The sequence below is a fragment of the Astatotilapia calliptera genome, chromosome 20, assembly GCF_900246225.1.
Source record: "Astatotilapia calliptera chromosome 20, fAstCal1.2, whole genome shotgun sequence".
NCBI lineage: Eukaryota > Metazoa > Chordata > Actinopteri > Cichliformes > Cichlidae > Astatotilapia > Astatotilapia calliptera.
This window is the reverse complement of record NC_039321.1, coordinates 7,303,477-7,327,146: the sequence shown is the minus strand read 5'-3', so window position 1 is coordinate 7,327,146 and position 23,670 is coordinate 7,303,477. Positions and strand designations below refer to the sequence as shown.

The following is a 23,670-nucleotide window of genomic DNA, read 5'->3' as shown; positions in this document are numbered from 1 at the left end:
TTAAAAAAAAAGATAGTGGAGGGCATTACACAGCAGTTGTTTTGTTTGCGCTCAATTTTGACAGCCCTATTAAAGATTAATATCAGTTTGTACATGCTTCAGATAACTTTTCTTCAAAATCTTTAATTCTCACTCGCTTTTGCAACTTTGTACTTTTGTGTTACTCGCAGCAACAACTCCACCTCATCGTTAGTCGACATTTTGCCGCGACGCTTCAAAGAGCCGAAAAGTAAATAAACGGCAAACAGAAATGAGGCAGGCCAAATCTTCTTGCGTTTCACGCATGCGCAGTACTGGAACGTAAGCGTTTCCAGCCGTTTCAATGTGAACGCACAACAATGTGAAAACGACTGAAAACGCTAGTGTGGACGCGGAGCGTTTTCAGACGAAAACGCCATTTTCAAGTCTATCCGGGCTTGTGTGGACGTAGCCAAAGACACGAGAATATTTGTAAGGATGAAAGGTCTGTCACACTGATGCCTTCCATGCAGGGCAGATTTTATTAATAAGCCTGCTGCTCTCTGCCCAGCTTTCTCTCTAAAAATTGCACTGAAAAGTTCTTTTCAACTATTTACTTCAGCATTTCTGGCAAAAACAGCTCATGAGACAAATTCTCTTATGAGTCATTTCAAAGCATAGCCACATCAAACAAACAGGTTCATTGCATCGGTGGGATTTTGTATAACTTGGATGGTTTTCAAACAGACTCTCGTTCTATTAATGCTACTGTGCAGTGATGTTTGAGAGTACTGCCACTGTTTTTTCACCACACATTGGCAGCAAGTCTAGCCCGATGTCTAGCATGTGACCGTCAGACCAGCGTACGGTATGTGACTTAAACCATCGCATGACTAACTCATGCTCAACGGCTAGAGGTAATCTCTTGTGATTGGCAGAAACATTAAATATAAGATGTGCTTTACAATCACATGCTACTCTCATGCTGTGCTGGTCTCTACTAATCCCACATCCATACCAAATGTGAGTATGGCTGTCCAACAACCAATGCCCAGACTTAAAGTCTAAGTTATTAAGAGAATTTCCTCAAAGAAAATTGTTTGAAATAGTGAGCGTGGCTTAGGGAAAAAAAAAACTGTTTCATAGAGCATAACAGGTGTCTTCTTCCTGTTTCTGCCTTAAGAGTTGGAAGTGGATGGAATGTTTGAAATGTTAAAATAACACTGTAGCTGTGAGCTGTCACCAATAAGCAAACACTTGAGCTTGGTTTCAGTTTAGATTTGTATTGGAATATTTACACAGACCATGCTTTCACACTCCAAAACATGAGTGCAAGTAAGTCCAAGTAGTCCAAAGGTAAATATGCATTCATGACTCAAATGCCTCAGTCAACTATTTATTTTAAAAGCAACTTAATTTAATATCTTCTCCTAGTGATTCTCAAAAAAAAATACACCAAGAGATGAATGGCAGAGAGAAACAAGCAGGGTGTAATGAAGTAATCTACAGAGGACTGGTTGGAATTAACTCAACATCTGGACTTTGATAAGTGACAGAAACACAAACATTGGAATGCACCCACCCACTTATACACAGAAACATGCATACTAATGCATGCTATAGACACAGATACACACACACAAAAAAAAAAAATAGATAATTTGATAAAGAAAAAGCCATCAAAGGCTACCACGCTACGCTGCAGGAAACTAATTTTTAATTCCCACGTTAAAAATGGAGCCACTTAATGCGAATGTATTACTAACAACCTGTTTATGTGTGCAAACTATACACCAGTACAGTACGCTGAAGTTCAGAGTCCACTAACTATTGCTCTCCAGCTTAATGGCCCAAGAAGAGACAGACACTCCTGAGTATCTGAAGTGGCGCTAATCAACACATGATTGTTGTGACATTTCTGACTAGCCATTATCTGCAATTTGCTGTAATTCAGTGGAGCTGCATATGGCTTAATATAAACCTCCCCCCCAACTACCAGACAGCATGGCTGATCTCCTTCCAGATGGGGCGTAGGACTTAGCTCTAGACTTCTCCCCCTCCTAATCCTTCTCTTTTTCTTTCCTGTACTCTTTCTTCCTGATCTCTTATTCTAAACCTCCTCACCGTTTCCTCCTTTCGCTCCCCCCCCCCCCCCATTATTCTTCTTCTGTTCTGAAGTGAAACAGCCTGTAGCCTGCGACAGAAAATGTCAAATGCCTTTTCTTCCTCATTACAGAGTTTCCCGAGGCACCCCTTTCCACCAAAAAGCATTCATTTCTCATGCACTTCCACAGTCCTCATCCATGTTCCTACCAACCAAACACAAAGGCAAACATTACTGTCTTAGAGCAGAATTAATATCATACTGCATCTCGCGTACATTTTTTTCTATTGCCTTCGCAGCTTTGTTTATGAGTGACTTGCCAGCACTGATGATTCAACATAACTCAAGCAGAGAAACTAAGAGGCCTATCACGAAGAAAATATATTATTAACATAGGATCAAATGGCCTTTGATTCCACAGGATTGGCAGGGAAGGCTCAAAATAGACTACATGACACACCTTGGTGCAGAATTAATAAAGAAACAGAGCCAAAAAAACAGCAGAGAATACTGGAGATGAAGCAGATCAAAGAGATGCAGAAAGAAAACGCAAGCCTGACAACTAATCACAAACACACAACAGAGCTTTAGGCTTGTATGTTTGACAGAATATTATTTCACACTGCGGCAAGCATGTATGTGCGTACACGCATACCGTTGCAGTGCAGAAAGGAAGTCAGAGCTTTTTCCCAGAGAGACTGGGCAAACCTCTTCCTCCTGTTCCCTTATTCTTAAACACGTACTCAAATGTGGCCAACAACACCTTTCTTTGTTTCTTCTTTGAGATTCCACTAAAAAAACAAAAAAACAAAAAAACCCCAGATCAAGCATAGTGTTACACCGCAATTACACGATGGCACAAATCTGAGACAACTTGGTTCACCTGTCCTCAGATGGACACAGTTAAAAGGAGAATGTCGGTCTCTGTGTCACTCTAAACCCTTTATGGTGAACCTCTCGCTTTAAATCTTTAAAGAGAGAAAGAAAATACTCTATCCCCATTTCCAAGGCTTGGATGTTAGCTCGTGTATGTGATACGGGTTCACAGTGAGACACCACAACTTCAAACCTTCATCCTTTATAATGGTGGTTATATAACCGTGGTTGTAAAGGACAGCAAAAATTCACTCGTCAATCAAGTGGCAGAAACAACAGAGTTTCAGGTTAAGATGATTATCTCCAACTTTAGCTTCTGCTAAACTGGCAGCGTGACTCTCAGCAATGACACACATCATCATTCTTCAATGTGGAAAAACAGGCTTCAGTTTGAAATACAATACTGCTTAGCAACTCCCCCGAAACCAACAAACAAGTGTGGCTAGTTTTACATTCATGGATAACTGGCAAGGCTCCCTCTAGAGACAAAGGGAAGGCACTGATGGTTTTACGTGAAACCGACAGGGTAAACTGAAGCACAGCAAAGTGAACTTGAACCTGCTATCTATTAGCCAAATGACTTTGTGTACCGGCTTTCACGTTGAGAGTTGCTGCTTCCAAATCTGGGACAAACCTTTGGTTAATTTCACACCGAAAACCAAAAATTGAGTCATGTGTGTTCAGTGAACATTTATGTGCACTCCGTTTGGGGAATTGCTCCCCTTCACATCAGCAAACCCTGTCCCTTTTGAGGCAAGTACTATAACCCACACAGAAGGAGAGAATAAAGCCTGCTCTACTTTAGCCAGTCTCCCACATAAACCATCCATAGATGAGCAAGAGGAAAACAGAAGGACAGAGGAGATAAAAGGGAGGATGGGGGTGGAGGTGATTTTGACAGAGGGCTGAGAGAAAGGAAGTGCGGGGCCACTTATGCACCCTGCCACCCTGCATCACCAAGCAGCCAATGATGGATGAATAAAGCATATCCCAGTAATAGAAATGACTTGGGGACCGAGCAGGATCATTAGCTGAGTAACAGCAGGCTTTTGGGGAATCGTTAGGGTACATGTATGTGTCTAACTATTTTGTCCTATGCGTTTGTGGTGATTCACTCTCATTCAGTTTAATTTGTCAAGCTGCTCAGCAGCAAACCTACAGGGGACGAGTGCCAAATGTGTTTCTCTTTCTAAGGTAGATAAAGGGCTGAGGATTATTGCGGGTGCAGCAGGTAAATAACAATCTATAAACCATAAACTTCTAACTCAACCCTTTAAAAGCTTTTTTCCATCCACAGCAATGTCATTTAAAGACCATCATGCTGTTTTCTAAGCCTTGTTATAACTCCTGATCATCAGTTCAAACTTGGGATCATGCTGTTATTTGCTGCAGACAAAGCTGCTCATATATTTGCATATCGTGGCAGCGGCACTCGCTGTAGCACGGAGATAAAAACAGACAATAAATCAGTGTAAATAAACAGATGGCTGGAACAAACAGAGCACTAAGAGAACAGAAGGGCTGAGATGGAAGAGAAAACACAGGTATCAAGGACCTGCATAGACTGAGGTTCAACTGTTCTAACTACACCATTTAAGGATAATACTGATGATTTTTCATGGTTTGAGTCATTCGCTTTAACTGGTTCTTACAAACTGTAGCTCTTCTATAGGCTTGTTGGATTTCCCTCTTTGTCTATATTCCCTTTTTCTGTGAAATAAACCTGCATAGGATATAAAGCTTGCTTAAGCTTACCAATTATAGTAGTACTAACTTCATCTTCTTCATAAATGCTGAATTATTTTTACCATATTCAAGAAGGTTAAGCAGAAAAATGCAAGACAACAAACACATATTTTTGATTTTTAGACAACATTGTGCAACTTATCAAGACGCTGACTCAGAGCTAAAATGTTTAAGAGTCCTTGAACAAATCAATAAGGAGCTTTTGAAAGGCAAACTGCTTTTACCTTCAATGCCACATCATAAATACATAGCTTTAAATACATCACAAATAAATGAATAACAAACTCAAAGTGAAAAATAATAACAAAAAAGATTGCTTGGCATATAGAAAAACTGCCTCCAGTGACTAATATGCCTTGACAACATTAGCAAACATGGGAAAACAACTGCAGTCTTCAACACTCGTGTGTTGGAGTTTAAAGGCTGTGGTGAACCACTGCATGATCATCCACCATGAGCAGCTACATGAGAGCATGAGTGATGTAAACTTCCTGTAAGTCAGTGTGTGGTCTCATGGTCACAGAGGAATCCTTCACATCTACGAGCTGACATTCAGTGCATGTGTAACTCACAATAAGGGTAAGTAAGTCATCAACTACATCACTAAAAAAGCCACAGCAGTATTAAAGTCACATAAACCCCGTGTGAGTCTTTGTATGTGAAAGAACTCAAACTGCGCCCTAATCGTTCCAGCAGCCATTCAAGTAACACATGTTGCCATATTTCTGAGAGTTCTTTGAGTTTTGTTTGGTTTTCATATGCTGACATCTGTATTTTGTGACATTTTTTTTACTGAATGCATATTTGTTGGTTATGGTGCTGTGCTAAAATCTTGAGTCAATCCTCATTTATTTGTTTTATTTTATGTTTTGCTTCCAAGGAACCAGATTTTGTCATTTTTAAAGTGGTCTTGGGGAATAATTCTCTGTGCTTTCTGGAGGTTTTTCAACATTCTTCTTTGGATATTATCTTTTTTGTTCATTTTAAATCCAGACATTGTACCCAGCCATTAATCTGACCGTTTTTAGAGGATTTTGTTTATTAAGCCACTTACACTGTACTATGAATCATTCAAGCATAAAAAAGCACCAGGGATGAACCAGTGTTGTAACATAGAAAATAAATAATTTAAAATTGTATCTTTAAGCACTTTGTTCCTACCGTCTGTCACACAAACACATTTATTTAGTTGAATCTATTTTTTTTTAATCCAAAAATAACAGTTTGAGATAAAATAATATTTTTGCACATCTTATTCATCAAGAGTTACTAGCTGAAAGCTCAAGTTTTAAATTTCTAGTTCAAATTGTGGCGAGTATGCACAGAGGAGACCACATGAGAGATAGCAGTGAGTGTCTACAGCCATCTGCGAAACACGGTGGTGGTTCTGTCATGGTTTCAACCTGTGGTGTTGGGGATGAAAACAGCCTCATTTATGAGCGTGACAATGATCCCAAACACACTGCCAATGTAGTAAAAGCATACCTGGATAGAAAAACATTGGAACACTACTGGTCAAAGATTGGCCTCCCCAGAGCCCTGACCTTGACACTACTGACGCAGTGAAGAACTATTTCTGTGTTCTGTGTTGAAGAATAGTGGTCACATTTTTGTTAAATATTAAAATTGTACAAACTCTATTTTTTGAAGTAAATAACGTATTTTCCTGTATGCTTGCAAATATTTCCTGTACATATTTGAAAGACATTAGAGGTGATTTCACATTTTTTGCATGGAGCTGTAAGTTAGCATACTTAACTTTGAGGACATGGTAAATGGCCTCCTCAGGAAAAGAGGCATGTTGTAAAAAACACAACAAATCAATGATGGTAATGAATTAATGACCAGATATAATGAGGCAAGAAATATGCTGTGCTAAGCTAATGAAGGAAAGGCAATTACTGAATCATATAAGGTCGATTATACGATGATATCTTTACAGTATAACTAAAGCTCAAAGCACAACCAAGAGGGTTGTGCTTTGAGGGTTCTTTCTGTACTATATCACTCTTTGTTGTGAATTTTTTTTAAACCATGTTTTATCCTGAGCGAGGTAACCCCTCCTCCATTTCACAGCGAATAGTAATATTTGCAAATTAAGCTCAAAGATTCGAGATTAGCGTAAATCACACATCTCATGTGATTCAGCACATTGTGATCACAAAGCTGAAAAAAGGAGACCTGCTTTTAAGACAACAGGAACAATTGCTCTTCACTCCAAAGGCTGGAGCCATTTCATGCTACTCTGCTGTTGGGGGGTGGAGGGGGTTGGGGTCATGGAGTTCAACAAACGGATGGGTGTCTTTTAAGAAGAATCTGAACTTCATCTATCATTTGTGCATCTGTGCGTGTACTTTTAGTATGTGTATGTGTTGACTACCCCTGCCAGTGTATGCATGTGTGTTTACTTCTCCACCTGGCTGTACAGCCTGTCAACAGAAGTGTTGAATCAGTGTGAGCTGTGCTTCTCTGCCAGATCCTAAGGAGCCCCTTGACACATGGGCTTTCAGGCAGTCTGGGCACAGAGACAGCAGCGATGCCACTACATAACAGCTCTGCTAGGCCTTGGACCAATCCAAAGGAAGTCTGATATCATGAAAGCCAGACGAGAGTGACCACTGGCCCCAGACTAGCTTACAGCAACTTCTTTTTCCAGAGCCAAATTTCGGACCCTTTAAGAACAAGTTCTTTGCTCATGTTTTCACTTTTTTCTTCAGCCAAGAACCCATTTTGCTCACTTAGCAACTCTGTCAGCATGAGATTCATGCGTTCCATTATTAGGCTGTGGTATACAGTTACTTAAGATTATGTCCAAAAAGTCTGCTCATATCAAATCATTGCAGTTTTCTTTTCCCAGAACTGACTTTTTATAAACATGAGAAAGAAAATACAAATTGTGAATCCACATCACAGTGACAGCAGTTGGGCTACATTCCTTTTTAGTGAATGGATTCACCAGAGACAATGCATGCAATGACTACATCCACTTGAGTGTGATTTTCTGAGCTTTTTCAGTGTGATAACTTGACTCGCATCACAATGAGTTATGACACTTCATGGCTGCAGTGCCTTGAAAGCACTTCATTTATGGAACAAACACTAGAAATATGATGACTGGCATTCAAATTATGAGCCTCGACTGATCCTTGATGCTGATACGCTATAGTAATAAAAGAAGATTAAGTCCTCCTCTGTGCAACTCAAATTGGTTAAATGTAGGTCATCCAAGGAGAGAAGCAAAATCTAGTGTTGTATCAGTCATAAACAGAAAAAACATAAGCAAAGGAGCTGAGATTTAAGTAAAGGAAGAAACTGTCGTCTTGAAGTAAAAGTGCCACAGAAGCTTTGCAAAATGTTTGCCAGAACAAGCACCTGTTGGTAACAATACACTGGTGGAACTTTGCAGCACTTCTCACTGTGCCCAACAAATTCAGAATATCTGCACATGATCAACATTTGCCAAGAATCAATCAACTCCTCCTCCAGGACACAAATTGACGAAAATGACTGAAAGAAATTGAACAGATCAAGGAATGTTTCAATTACTTTGGATTAATTGTGGAATAAAGCTGTAGTAACTCAACATCGCTCAGGAGTCTTGTTTGTTTTGAGACATGTTCTGCTGGAGTAAAATACTTTCCTGTGACTGGATGGGATGACTGAACAAATAGCACTGACCGAGCAGCTGCTTAAACTTACCCTGGAAAACTGACAGCTAACAGAGCCAAAGCCAGTGTCTGTAATCTCAACAAATGTAATATGCCAGGGAACACAGTGAAAACTAAATACTACAGAAGGTGATAACAAGGACAGGAAATACAAATACCCAGAGGTTATTAGGACAGTGGCAGATTAAAGTTGCAAGTGCATGCTGGGAAATATACCGAACTAGTGATGCCCTAAAGTGAGCATGTGCTAATTTACAAACTATAGCAGAACTATCTTCTTAACTGGAAAAACTGGACTTTTTTTAAGCAAGCTCTCTTTGAGAGCTTGAGCAACACTTAAAAAAACAAAACAAAAAACAACTGACTAACTATTGTCTTGAGTGACTGTAACCATCACTACAATGTCAGGATTGCAGAGAGACACGTACTTCTGCTTACTTTAAACAATGAGTTATGTGCATGTGATCCCTTGAGTCTATTTGGTTGAAGAACAGTGACGGCACACAGCTGCCAAAGAGAGCGAATGTGTGTATCGTTAGGAAGGGGGGTGGATTTGTCGGCGTGTTTGTGCTTGAGTTTAAAAAAACAAAACAAAAAAAAACAAAACCTCTCAAGCACAGAGAGTGTAGGTCCTCTTCTTGGTTCATGGACAAGAATGACTCTGTGATTCGTGAGCTACATTTGCTTATTAGAAGGAAATAAGAGAACGTCCTCATGAGCAGAATAAATAGTGAGAAGGCACACTGTCAAAGCGGATGTAATCACCGTTCACTGTTAGCTCGCAAGTACTCTGTGCAAAGGCAAAACATCATGATAGTGCTGCAAGTTAAATATACTGAGCACAGCGTCCTTCTGGTGTCCTCAACTTTTCATAAAGATCAGAGCCTTGGGCAGACGCATTGGCCACGGATGCGTTAGCTGCCTTAACAGGGAAGAGATTGGCCCCGATCAATAACCTGTTAAGGCAGCTACGATGCAATGCAAGCTAAATTGGCTGGCCTGAGATCCCAACACCTATGAATTCTAATGGGGACAGTCTGGGAACTTCATCTCCACAGAACATGAAATCTCACCAGGGATAGCGAAAGGAGAGCATACGATGCATTATTAACATAAGAGGATGAGAAAACAGCCACCTCTCCCACTGCAGAGCAAAAGCATCTTTAGATAACGCAAGAAGTTTCTTCATAATTCTAGTAACAGTTAGAGAAAATTCATTTTTCGGTTCTCTTTCCTGCAAACAATTTGTGGCTCTTAAAATTGTTTTACATTCTTTTCAGATCCGTGAATGCACAAATGTCTGGGCCTTTTTGAACTGTTTAGTTTGAAAGCAGCTAAAGACTCCTCAAAGATGAGTAAGCCTAACTACTAATGCATGTTTAATTTATCTATTAATAAAGCTTATCCGTGTTCTAAGAGAAACACATGGTAGCTGGGTTTTTTTATTCTTCAAAAGGATGATTTAAAAAAAAAAAAACAACACCCCCCCCAAAAAAAGAACAGAAGAAGAAATGAGGAAGCCTCATGATAAGACATGAAAAACTGACTCCCCCAGTTGTCATGCAGAGGTTTGGCACAAACATCAGCCGTACTGCAGTCCTGAGAGCAGCTGGCTGAGTAGGGAGTTAGTTTGAAGGTGTGTGAAAAGGGCGGTGGGCTTTATATCCGTTTGATATGAGATGTTGTCATGGGCACAAGCAGAATGGGCTGAAAATTGATTCTTTGAGGTGGAGTACCACAACTAAACAGCTGAGTGGGCTGTGCTTGCAGAATGAGTATTGACAAAGGCCCACCAATGTGGGCGCATGGCCAAAATCTAAAGTACTACAGCCAACCAGCTCTGAGACTGAGTCTTCTCAACTGATTTATGATCCAAAGTGTAAAGAAAGATCCCATTACTGCTACCATGCTTTCCTTCAGTATCACTGAAAAGATGTACCAATAAATAGGAGAAAAATTGCGGAGGAGAGACTCTGGCAGCAGTCTTTCTCTATGATTGCATTTGGTTTGAAAAAGCGACCAAAGGTGGACACCAATTCAAAGGTGCCTTAATTTTTCATTATAATGCACGCTTCCAGACGTATATGCATTCAGCGCACATAAGCTGGTTACTTGCAGACATAATTGGAAATCCTGACCGTGCAGCGTGTTTAAAATAGTACGAGCTGCCTAGATGAACAGCAGGCAGAATCATTTCAGACAGTCAAAACAGGGATCAATACCATTATTGTGATTAATGGTAACATAATCGTTTTCAGTCCCGAGATGATTATTGCTCTTTCTCATCTTATTCGACCTGTTCCTCCCTGTCAAATCCTCCATTTCTTCTCCTGCTATTCTCGCTCAGTCTTACTTTCATGCTCCCTCCTATTGTCTGCACGCCTCCATCTTTGACCCCATTTTCTTTTCTCAACACCTGTTCATCATTTTTTCCCCTCCCCTGTTTAAATCCAATAGCTCCTTCAAAAGAAAATCCTTCTCAGGGAAATTTCCAATGAGCGACATGCCAGCTGCCTCTTCACTCTGTTCGCATTATTGCCTCTGCTGTAACACCGCGGGGATGGTTCGTACGGACCCAGCCAGAAACAAAGTCCCCAAATAGGCTCTCCACAGACAGCGGTGATTGTGCATCTGGAGGAAACTTGGTTCAATCAACTATCAAATGATTTACCTCCCTATATTCCTCAATCCACATCAGCACCTGCATATTGATTCATAACAGCCTGGTTCTATTTCTGCTTTTAAACAATGTCCTTAGTTGCAGCTTACAGTTGGATAAAAGGGACCTTTTCTTAAGTTAATTGGTCTATGGCCAGTCTGTCCTTGAACACATGAGAGTCAGATGGCGCTGCATTTCTGCTAAAAGCACATCGTCTTCATGTGTGCTGTGTGGCAGCAGCTCACTCCAGCCCTGCTACCTCCTGCTGTTATTTTCCGATACAGGAGGCACAAACACTTCTTATCGTTAAGCTGGTAGCAGTGCTCAGCGTGGCAAAACAATGATATTGTTAACTGGTGATGAGAGAGAAACAGTTAGCTGTTACCACACAAACTGCTTCACCAAAGCTATGCAAGAAGTCACTCATTAATGAATTAATAAAAACACACAAGCTTAATGTTTTGTAAAAATGAATGAATGCTTTGGTGCAGTCTGTAACTGCTTTTAATGTCTCACAATTTTTTGCTTAACTATATTTCATTAGTAGATGCCTTCTCTATATCTCTATATCTTTCTCAGAGGACACAAAAAACCCCAGACAGAATCGTACATTCACAGTGAAAAATATCTTGGATGATTTGACTTTCTCGGTGCAAATAAGTGTTAAAAAATGTCAAAGCTTCATTCATGTAGTGCAGCAAAACAGGTTGTCTTAACAAATACATGGACAGTTTAGATCCTGACATCATCTAATAGGAAATGGGGCTAAAAAGGTAGAGATGCATCACTGTTGCAAAAACCCCAAGGAATAGTCAAGTTGAGTAAAGGAGGCAACGAGTCTTAAAGGAAAAAACGTGCAAGTTTTTCTGTGTATGTTTCTTCTCTGCCGGTTTCCACCAGCAGTAACCTGGAGACACTGCTGCTGCTGACATCGCAGCATGACCACTCAGTGAGTAGAAAGAGGCAGTCTTGGTGAATCAGCACACACACTCATCTCCACTGCCTTTGAACATGCCTGCCAAGTTGTGGTGCCTGCCAATGAAAGGTATGGCTCATATGAAGATGCTATCTTTGTTGCTGGCCAGTTCATTACTGCAATGCGGCTCTACGAACAGGACTGGCAACGTAGAATGAAGTTGAATCCCAGTTTGCTAAACTTCTCGGGGGGGGGAGTTCTGACATCTGTTGAAGATTACAAAATTTTAAAATTATGCAGAAATCAAAGAATTTAAATAAGTCCTACTATGCAAACCTACACTGTCCCTGTTCTGTCATTTTTTTCCCCTTAACATTGAACAGAGGAGGAGAGGAATGCAAGATGATGTAGGCAAAAGTGAACAAGGAGACTGTGAGATAGTGCAGAGTTGTGCTTAGGAGGAGCTACTGAAGGAGAGGGCTTCACTAATAACTGAAGGGGCTTTGCTACTAAGGGATGGAGGGAAGAAAAGAAGAGGAAGACATGTTCTTCATCCATGGCAAGTGCTGTCATCTGGGGAGTTGAGCAAACCATCATCCCATGTCACTGATTGGTGTAAAGGCAAAAGGTGCAGAAGTTTGGACTGGGGAATGAGCTGGGATTCCAGCCAGTAGGAGGCCATGATGGATGGATGTGACTTAAATGTAAAGATGCGTACACTTTAACAGGCATAGAAAAAACCCAATGAAGTAGAGACCGCAGAAACTAAGGGTACCAATAAAGCTCCTTTTGCACTTGTAACACTGACTGTGTTTTATGGCACTCAGATTGTAAAGAGAAATCTAATACACTTCAAAGTATCTGGGTATGCAAAAACTTTCACCTTCTTTCCAAGGTAAATTCTAGGACAAACCTGGGCTTCACAGTAGACGCGCAGGGAAAAAAAGCAGCAACTGGAACCGAAGTTACATTTACCATGGGGAGAAGGAGCCACAGAACCAGACACACGCTGACAGCTCGTCTCAGCTGGGTTAGAGCAGCTTAGTCGAAGCTCTGACTGAACCTGTGAGGGAATCACATTAACACAAACTGTGCGCTTAATGCTCCGCTGTACTCCTGATGGCACACGCGTGAGATATGAAACTCGATGTTACACCGGTGAGACAAAAAAGAAAAGAAAGTGAGAGTCTCTACTTTAGACATGAAAAAGGAGCAAATTACCAAGTGAGGCTAACGTTGGTAAAGAAATCCAGTTTTCAACAATGTAATGAAAAAAAAAAGACAACTAGAAAACCTCCAGTGATTCGGCAATGGATTCCAAAATCAGGAACATTTAAAATAGTCAAGACTGTCTTCCTGTAAGACAATCTACAAAGCCATTAAATAGATGGAAACAGCTGGAATTACACTAATAATAACTTTAACAGACAAAACACCAAACATTATGAGCTTCTAAGATTTGAGGATTTGGTTCTTTTCTGTGTCATAACAGAAAACTGAATATCTTTCGAATATTTCGAACTGTCCCTTTGATCAAATGGCACATTTCAAGACATCACAGTTAGTTTATGGAAATAATCATAGGCCGAAAAATAACACCTTGACTCATTCAGGAAAATAACAGAATTCAGTCATGAACATAATTATTGGTTGCAGCGCTAAACATAAGGTGCACTTAGTAAAGGTGCTGAATTCGACATTTGCTCAGCAACAGCCATAGCATCAACTACACGCATGAAAGCACATTTTCAGGTAGTCGTCAAAGCAAATTAAGAATGGAAAGTAAAGCATTTCATCATATTAACTCACTCCTGGAAAGCACCGAGCATCACAGGTTAGTGATATATGACAGCGTAAGAAGATCCAAGGAAAAAGGCCTAACAGGTGGAATAAAATCCACTGAAATTATCTCCTACTTTATTATTGAAGTTTATTGTTACAGGATTGCTCATGGCAATGTCTTCAGGATTCTTTTTTGGCTCATTAGTTAAAATGGGGGTTACATGCATTAAAAAGGACTTTATTGTTCAAATCCTCAAGCAAGATACCCGAGGTGCTTTGGATAGGCAAGCGTGAGGAAGCTCATTTGACATCACCACTCCCGTATTATTAAGTGGAGTGTGTTTGCACTGAATTACATATTTTGAATACTTCCTTCCTCCCAACCCACACACACCCACCCCAACACACACACCCACACAGACAAACAAACAGACTAGATCGCCGGTGTTTTTGATTTACATGAAGAAATTTTTAAAAAACGCTTCTCTGCAATAAAAAGGCTCATGTGGCATCTCAAGATACCTAGCTGAAGCTTAATTCATCTGTTGTATGAACAAGGAAAAATATTCAAAATCAAGAAAAATAAAAGACTTCATTTCTGTTTCCTTTAAAGAAAATGTCACTTTTATTAACACCTTAAGTAAAAGGTCCAGCAGAATCATCCCCCGCTTTATTGTAATGTTATACTTGCATTACTTATATGCGGGTACATTTTAACACCACATTTATCACAAGACTTTCTAAGTCTAAAAGAGAAATGTGTTAACTGAGAAAACAATTAGCACTTTGAAATGTGACAATCTAAATCTCGCCTCCAGAAAGGTTTCCACGTGCTTTCCTTAGACAGAATTTCATGACACTGTAAAAAGTGAACATTGGTCTTATCATCATCATTATCCATCTGTGAGACTTTAAAAAAAAAAAAAGAGACAGAAAATTTTCCAAGAGCCTTTTTTTTAATTTTTTTTTTTTAACAACTTCAGTTACAGACCTGATTTGTAACTAAGGTGCTTCAGGACCTGGGAGGTAAATGGCCCATCCATTAAGCTCCATGAGGCAAAAACAAGCAGATCTATGTCTGTTTACAGCATTAATCAATGACCTGCCCACTCACAGGTCTCTAAACTGCGACAGGTAACGGCCGTCACTACCTTTCTACTCTCAATCGTCCCCTCAAGGTTACTGCCTTGCTCAGCTCTCAGGATGGGAGCTGCATATTGAGTGCATTGGCTGGGCAGGAGCCAGAGGACCACTAGAGACAAACTTCTGTTTTCTGTCTTGATGGCAGAGGCGAAACATCAACAACTCTCAGCTTTGATGAAAAAACAAAAATGTTATTTGATTTTAAAGCTGCAAAACTGTCGTGGCAGAAAGGTAACATTAATATTTGGAGTTGGGACTTCGTCTTGTAATTGGAAGGTTGCCTGTTCGAGCCCCGGCTTGGACAGTCTCGGTCGTTGTGTCCTTGGGCAAGACACTTCACCCGTTGCCTACTGGTGGTGGTCAGTGTCCGGCAGCCTCGCCTCTGTCAGTGCGCCCCAGGGTGGCTGTGGCTACAATGTGGCTTGCCATCACCAGTGTGTGAATGGGTGGATGACTGGATGTGTGAAGGGCTTTGGGGTCCTTAGGGACTAGTAAAGCGCTATATAAATACAGGCCATTTACCATTTAATATGATCCAGTAGAAGGGCAATGCAAGATTGTTAAATTAGTAGTAGGAAGAGGAGCGCATAGATGCAAGAAGATTAGGAAAAAAGTATCAAGGCAAAAGTGAGAATGAACATAAAAGATTAGATATGGTAAAATATCAGAGGTGATGGGAAATAGCAAAGTGTAGCGATAAGCCATAATCGGCTGTGGGGTGAAGATAAGGTGAAGACAAACTAGGCAACAAGAAAAGATGGAAAATTTCCATCAGGTAGACACCTGAAAAATTATTCCTTTTCTAACTTCTTTTACTGTTTGCTCTGCAAGCACAAGGTAAACATGCAATAATGTACTATAACATTTTTTTCACTGAAGGGGACAAAACCTAACCTAAACAACCACAAGATCCACAGCTCTGTACTTGCATGTCTCCTCTCCTAACTTTGCAATCTCGTGAGAATGCAAGTTTACAAGAATGCCAGTCGGCTAACATATGATCTGGTCATCAGCCACTAGTCATCCTGGCAGGCAGCGGCCATCAATAATGGATGATGCATGAATTAATCATGGATGAGGGGACAGATCTAAACACACAGTGAGGTCCCATGGGGAACAGAGGAACTGATGGTAAGCAGCCTAGAGATGAGCAAGTGCAGCTTGAACATCACTTAAAATGCATTACGTAACACAAGGTCAATAAGAAATGTTTGCAACAGTGTAGGTGTTGAGAACTGACCTAATGCAATATATATATATATATATATATATATATCTCACCAGTACATCCAAGAATATTAGAATTGATACTTATGTATTGTAATAGAAACCAACTACAAAGTAAATATAGTCAAGTGTGTGTGCAGCATTCTGGCAACTAAAGTAGGTGCATGTGTGTAATTGATCCAATTAGACTCATTCTCACCTTTACAATGCAAGCGAAATGACATAGTCTAACAGGGCAAGGTAACCATTAACAAATCCCTTGCCACTATTATGCCTCCATTTACACTCCTTCAGTTGGCTAGTTTGTATCCGGTATGTTTTTACACATATAATACAGTGGCATTGATTAAGCATGTATGTGCAGGACAGGAAGAATTATAAACTACCGCTAGTAAGTAAGATAACAACAAAGACAGAGCCAATAAGTGCACTATGAGCAGATCTACTGAACATAATATATCAAATATTTGAATAACAGTGTATATTTACCTTCATGCATTGAATTATGAGTCTCTTAATGTGGAACACACAAGCTCACAAGTGTAGATGTGACACTTGTGCAGTGATAAAATGAAGATTATGTGTATTATGCGAGTTCATGCAGAGGCCTGTGACCTTAATGGGGGTTCGTGTCTTATCTTTGAACCATGCAGATGTGGAGAAGATGAGGAAGCATGGTGAAACACAGCATGCCCTTTACAAATGCTGTCTGGCAGGATTTTACTCCAGTAAAGGGGTTGTGTAAATATGAGTCACCACATGAATGAATGAAAGAATGTGAAGTATGCTGATTGACAATTTAGATATGCTTAGGCCAACTGAAAATACAAGGCTGACCTGCAAGTCTGCTTCCAAATATAAACCAAACGCACACACGCACACACTTTAACACAGGCTACCTCCTCATCTCAGTCACACCAGTCCACAGTTCTTATTTTCAGGTTCTCATTTTCAGGGGGGAATTATTTTAAAAAACACGTGTCAGGTTTATTTTCGTATGTAAGGATGTCATAGTGATTTAAAATAACATTGGACACACACCTGGTTTCACAGTCTTCAGGCGGACTGGCTCCCGAAAGTGGCGGATGACAGCCAGCGTGTCTCGGTTTGTGAGTCCGCTCACGGGAGTGCCATTAACCTCCAGCAGAACGTCCCCAATGCTGGGAAGCCTCCCGGCGTGACACACCAACGCCTCCGACACTATGTGTCCAAGATAGGGGAACTCTCCCAGCTCAGCGCCACCTCGCACCTCCGCTACAGTGACCAGCTCCCCGGAACCTCCCCACGAGACGGTGCACTCCTGCACTTTACTTGACCAGTGCTTCTTCTTTTTCAGTGTCTTGGACATTGTTGGTAGATGTTGAAAACCTATAGGGAAGTCCAAGAACGATTGTCCTTCAAAGCAACAACCGCTTCAAAACCTAAGACGCAATGACGCACGGAAAAATCATTGCCGATTAGAGAAGTTAATGATGCTGCTGCCTTGTGGTGTATTCCATCTCGAGGAAAACAACTCTTGGTTTTTTGTTTGTTTGTTTGCTTGTTGTTTTTTGCTCAGCTGCTCCTGAGAATCAAATATCCTTCCATTGACTTATCCGAGCATCACCTGTCCGCGACTGGAATGTGAGACCAGCTGCGTCAGTGTCGCATTGAAGCGGAAAGTGCTGATTCTGATGCTGGGGCGTCTCGATCCCACACCCCAGTTCACAGCAATGTGCGGTTAATAACCAACAGTAGCTTCCCCCGCACTGTTACACCCCGATATGTGTTACAGAGCAGGACGGAACCGGCGAGTCCAGCAGTTTGCGCGCACCAGTGCCTGTCAGAAAAGCGTGGGAAAAATAGCATATATCCCACTCTGGACTTCAGGAAACGCCAGCACATTTGACAACACTGACGGAAATAGTTTATTTAAAAAATAAAATAAAATAAAATACAGGAAAACGTGAAAAAAAATGGGTTTATACGAGGTTCATCAGCTGCTGAAAAAGTCCTCTGTCACTGACAGTTCCTCATGCGAACCCACTGAGGCAACTTCACCCTGCGCACCTGTCCTACTCGCCAGCACTCCTCCATGGTGACATCAACAAGGCAGTCCTTAGAAACGGGAAAACACACCTGGTCCTCCCCCGAACTCAGCGGTTATCGGTTATCTGATCCTTTCAAAACACCGAAACTCTGCTCGTTGCGCCTCGTCGCGCGCTATGCGCTCTCTCCTGTTTTTTCCAGAAGCACAGCTGATTTTTTTTATTCTGAAAACTATGCAGCAGCATGCAACAGACGTGATCCGATTAGGCTCCGCTCCATAACTTTTTTTAATCGTTTTCCGTGTTGCTTTTATGACGGCAGGCAGTTCTGTCCAATCGGAGATGTGGGAGGCGTTCCCAAAGCGCGTATATTACGCCAATGGTGAATGGCAAAGGGTGGGAGTTCTGTGAGTGTTTTCAGTCCGTTGCAAGGCGGAGTTCCCCCTTGGGGACGCGTATTTTCACGTAGAACATGCTTGCAGATAGCCAGAGATGGGTAACCTATCTCTGTGTATGACCTTTGGTCTGCGGTTTGGATTTTTTTCTCCAAATTTCTTTGTATTCCTATTGCAAAGTGCAACAGCTTCTGAGTGATTCCTGAATTTTACATGGTTGCTTTAGGTCCGTGAAATGCGTTTGGAGATCTGGAACTAGGAAGGTTGTGTGTCGGTTAATTGTAGTAGTGGTTGTTGATTTTTTGTGCAAGTCTGCCCTCTTGTGGTTGCCAACAGACTGAGGCTGGCATGTCATCCAAAGCGCCAGCTGGCAACATTCACTTGTAAAACTATTAGATTTTAACTAATCTTACACATCCGATGCGATTAATTATATATGAATGTAGTAAATAAACATCGGCGTTAGCGCATTTAAATATACATTTTATTTAAGCTCACTAATTTAATTTTTTTTTACCTGGTTTACCCCTTTTTCTTAACGCCCGTACCTGTTATCTACTTTGTCTTTCATATTTTGTCTGATGAAGCAGAGACACATTTCTTGTGAGATGTGTGTGTGTGTTCATCACAGTTTAGTGACTAACCTGTTTTGGTTGCATTAAGTGTGAGCATGACTCCTGTTAATGTTATCGTTTCTGTTGCTTTGCTAATAATTAACAGTCAGTCAACTTTCCAGCGCCACTCTCCGGTCAGCGCCCTCACAGTGCCAAGCCTGTATTCTGAAAAGCCGCTGATAACAGCTGTGTTATTATGATTTCTTTTCTCTTTTTCCCCCACTGCTGTTAATTTTTATATTATAAGGTCTGTAAATGTTTGTTCACCCGCACAATAGAGCCTCTGGTGTCAGGTAGGAAGACTAATTTTTAACATTTAGACTGTGCGTTGTTCGTTTTTTGTTTTTTTTTGTTTTTTCATTTTCAAATGACTTCAAAGTTAATTAGTTTTACTCAACACCGGAATAAAATTCTCGACTGGCAACCCTTGAATTGCTTTTGTTGATACGGTCTGCAGATTCTCCCACATTTGAGAAATGCGACCTGCTCCTAATGGACGTGGACACAAAATGTAGCAATGACACCTCTCTCTGTCCATCCTGTAAGTTTTAAACATGATAATGATTGCATTGCTATTAGCTGGAAGTTCATTTGCCTTGTATACACGACAGCTAGAGCATTTGACCCCTTCCTGATTTCTTAGTTTGTTGCATGTTTGTCACAAAGACAAAGATTACCGGGGTAAATACAAAATGCAGTTTTTAGATGATGGTGTAATTTCTCAAGGGGGAAAAAGCTATGACAAACGACCTGCCCCTGTGTGAAAAAGTAATTGTGAAATGGTGAAAGCAACAGCGTGTACTTTGAAATGTTCTGAACCTGCTTCTTTAACTTGTTTTGTAGATGAAGAGTCATCAGGCACACTTGCCCTCATTATAATCCCTTCCCTGTTGGCTCTGAGCACGGTGTTAGTGGTGGCTCTCATTTTTTATACTCTATGTAAAAATAAAGAACGACGACACAGGACTTCACCTCATTTTAAAAATGGTAGGAGCTGCAATAACTATATGTCAATTCATTAAAACAGCGTGAAATCCTTTAAAAATCTAACATATTTCTGTTTGAGTGTCTCATAGTAATGCCAAGTTCTTATTTACTTATATTTGCCCTTGTATCAGGCCAGCAGATTGTATCCCTGTCTACAGCTTCTGTAGGTCCTCCAAAGGTCCCGGCAGCTTTAGATCCCTGGGAAATCCCAGAAGAGTGTGTTCTTGAGGGACTAGAGTTTTGGCAGACTGGTTGCTATGGCCCCATTTGTAAAGGTCTGCTGAAGAAGAAAGGTGGAGCCTCTTCTGTCGTGGTGGTTAAGTGCCTTCGAGGTACTGTATAAATCTGATATAAAGCAAGGGTCATCACTGGAGTTAAGCTTGTCCAGTTTTTATTCTATTAATTTAATCCCATACAGATGCCTCTGGCAAGCCTGAAGCTAAAGAATTTGTTGAGTGGCTCCTCTTCTGTGCTTCAGTGTGTAAACATGAAAATGTGGTGCAGATGCTGCACTGTCGCACCAAACGTCTACCCATGTACCTGGTTTTAGATGCCTACAACCCAGGGAATCTCCTTCACTTCCTCTGGACACTTAGAAATGTAAGTGATCCAAACCTTCTACCTATTCAGTGGCAAAGGCAATCTTCAATTATTCAATGTATTGCAATGACAAGGACTTATTTTTAACTCCAGAACAATTTAAGCACTGCAGATCCCTCGCAAAACTTCTCTGAGAGGTCAGTGTTTCTGGTGGCAAAACAGATTGCAGCTGGCCTGGTGAGTCACTTTTTTTAGACCAATTATTCCCAACACACAACTGGAATAAAACGAGTTCATTTTAGATGTCACGCCCTACAGCAGATGACATTCTGCCATTTCTTCCCCTCAAGATGCTGGAAAGTGTTGTTTATCTTGAATCTTGAATAACTGTTGCAACAAAAAGATTGACATGTTTAGCTGTAATTGGATCCTCCTCCAGGATTACCTGATGTCAGAGCACAGGCTGGTGCATGGTGATGTTGCTGCCAGAAACATCTTAATTGGCCCAGGCCTCTCGGCTCGAGTATCTGGCCTGGGCGTGGCATTTGAAGGACGCAAAATGGATTCAGCAATTAGACAAAGGGCAGCAAAGGTGCCATTGAAATGGCAGGCTCCAGAGCGGATTATGATGCTGCTCAGTATCGACAGAAGCGACGTGTAAGGGCAGAGTTATGGCTAAGGAAACAAAACAAAGACACACGATATATATTTTTTATTATTCACATTTTTTGTCTTTGCTCTTGTATGTGCATTACATGCTTTAAAAATCATGTTTCTATGAGTCACAGTGTTTTGTTTTGTTCTCCCCGCACACCAGGTGGTCATTTGGAATCCTACTATATGAACTGATCACTTTAGGTAAAGTACTGTCATCTTATCTGCCAAAGTTTTATAGTACATTTCTATCTTATCTTAATCCAAATCTACTAATTACTACAATCAAACCATTAACAACATTACAGAGCTAATAAAAAATGCTTTTTTCCCATACCTCAGGATCCCCTCCATACCCTGAGCTGAAGCCTTCAACAGTGCTTCCAAAGCTGCAGGCGTCTTATCGAATGAAGAGACCAAAGAACTGCGGTGGACTTTTGTACGTGTAATTCACCTAAAAGCAAGCAATAGACAGGGACGTATGAACAAATCTGTATGGAGTGTGTATATATATATATATATATAAAAATACATGCATTAAGTACAGTATAGTCAAAGTCAAAGTCAGTTCAAACTCACAAAAACTGCATTAAGATTTAAAGTCCCTGCAATGAGGATGAGTTAAAGATGCAGTTTGCAGATTTGATAATAATTCAGATGACAAGATTGACACTCGTCTTTTCATGTTTAATATAAAACTGCTGCAAGAAGCTATCAGGCTTGTCTAAGAACCAGCACCTCTAAAGCTCACTAATTCACTCAGTGTTTGCTCAGTGTTTACCTCTAACTTTAAAAGTCTTTGTGACAGGCTATCCAGGATTGTGATTGGTTAGCTTCATATGATAAGCAGCCATGACAGTGATACTGATTTGCTTGTGAAACAGATGAAACGCAGATGAATTCTAAATGTCTCCATATGTATTTAGGTATGACCTGATGAAGTACTGTTGGATGTGGAGCTTCAAAGAGCGACCAGCATTTTCAGCCATCATCAAGCTGTTTGAGTCCTCGCTGCACATTGCTGATACAACACCGATTTGTATTTCTGAGGTCATTGACATAACTGAATATAAGAGAATGGCAGGACTGATCGAATAGACCTACGCTCATCCGCCACTTTCTCGGGTATACTTGTTGTTGGGGGCACAACAACAGGTGCTGGTTGATGCAGTTATTGAATCAGCTAATCACATGGTAGCAACTCATTAAATGTAGGTATATAAGAAATAGTGAAAAGTCTTTCTGAAATTCAGACCAGAAGAAGAATCACAAGAAACTATCACATTTTGACTTTAAACATGATATGATTGCCAGATGAGCTGGTTTGAGTGTTTTACTAGGATTTTACTATTTTACTAGAAAAATAAAGATACCCAGTGGGGGTGAAAATGCCTTACTGATGACAAAGGCCAGAGGACAGGTTGCTTTGAGATGATAAGAAAACAGCAGTAACTCAAATAAACTAGCACAGCCAAGGTATGCTGTGAAGGCACAATACACCAAACCCTGGAGTGAATGAGCTGTAGCAGCAGAAGATCACACCAGGTGCCACTCCTGTCAGCTCAGGAAACTGAGGCTACATTTCACACAGTCTCTCCAAAAGTGTACAACAAAAGATGGAAAACTGTTGCCTGTTTGATAAGTGTCAGATTTTGCTACAAAATTTAAATGGTAGGGTCAGAAGTTAGTAAAAAAAAAAAACCTCTAAAGTGTGGATCCATCCTGTCTTGTATCACCTCGATAGCCTGCTGGTGATGTAATGGTGTCGGGCGTATTTTCTTGAAACACTTTTGGCTCCTTAGTACCAGCTGAGCATCATTTAAAGGCCACCTGAGTATTGTTGCTAACCATGTCAATCCCTCTATGACTACATTGTGCTTGTCTCCTAATGCCTGCAATGCTGAAAACTTCAAGTCATCTCAAAAATGTTGTTTTTGAACTTGACAATGAGTTCTCTGTATTCTAGTGGCCCCCAGTGGCCACTAACTCTAAAACCAGTAGAACACCTTTGGGGACGTGATGGCCCAGAAGACTAGCATCATACATGTGCAGCCAGAAAATCTGCAGCAACTGTGTGATGCCATCATATCAATATTGACCAGAATCTCTGAGGAATGTTTCCGGCACCTTGCTGAATCTATGTCATTAAGAACTCTGAAGGCAAAAGGGTAAATTGTCCAGTGAGTGTATGGTAAATATGTCAGTAACATTCACATTAGAGATCAATCACAATTTATTAATAACCGTGTATGGGTTTAGTTGAGACGTTGATAGCAATCCGACATGGTAAAAGTGACTACAGGAGTTCTAACATTTCCAGTTCAGTAAAAATATAATGAATCAAGACAATAATTCCAAGTAATTTGTGTAAATT

At 40.7% G+C, this 23,670-nt stretch overlaps 2 protein-coding genes across 3 annotated transcripts in view; one reads left to right on the top strand and one right to left on the bottom strand.

Moving 5' to 3' along the window:
- The window catches only part of magi3a (membrane associated guanylate kinase, WW and PDZ domain containing 3a), a 106,625-nt gene extending 88,236 nt beyond the window's left edge, over positions 1-18,389 (bottom strand). Inside the window, exon 1 of one of the 2 annotated variants that reach the window (XM_026154301.1) lies at positions 17,121-18,389. In XM_026154301.1, coding sequence (XP_026010086.1) covers positions 17,121-17,427 — 307 coding nt within the window. In that variant the 5' untranslated portion in view covers positions 17,428-18,389. The remainder of the gene's footprint in view (positions 1-17,120) is intronic. The other variant, XM_026154300.1, reaches the window with a different exon arrangement.
- Positions 18,390-19,256: 867 nt separating this feature from the next.
- LOC113013424 (tyrosine-protein kinase STYK1) lies at positions 19,257-23,640 on the top strand. Its single transcript, XM_026154302.1, has 10 exons — positions 19,257-19,408; positions 19,573-19,656; positions 19,959-20,102; positions 20,234-20,434; positions 20,521-20,702; positions 20,796-20,879; positions 21,082-21,299; positions 21,460-21,500; positions 21,639-21,735; positions 22,223-23,640. The coding sequence occupies exons 2-10, from the start codon at positions 19,608-19,610 to the stop codon at positions 22,392-22,394; spliced, it is 1,188 nt and encodes a 395-aa protein (XP_026010087.1). The 5' UTR covers positions 19,257-19,408; positions 19,573-19,607; the 3' UTR covers positions 22,395-23,640.
- Positions 23,641-23,670: the final 30 nt, after the last annotated feature.

Bases quoted from the DNA above. Each gene is read 5' to 3' on its own strand.
- LOC113013424 (XM_026154302.1), top strand. From the start codon at position 19,608: ATGGACGTGGACACAAAATGTAGCAATGACACCTCTCTCTGTCCATCC. The intron at 20,435-20,520 runs GTACTGTATAAA...AATCCCATACAG, and splicing joins GGTGGTTAAGTGCCTTCGAG to ATGCCTCTGGCAAGCCTGAA. The intron at 21,736-22,222 runs GTACGTGTAATT...ATATGTATTTAG, and splicing joins AAGAACTGCGGTGGACTTTT to GTATGACCTGATGAAGTACT.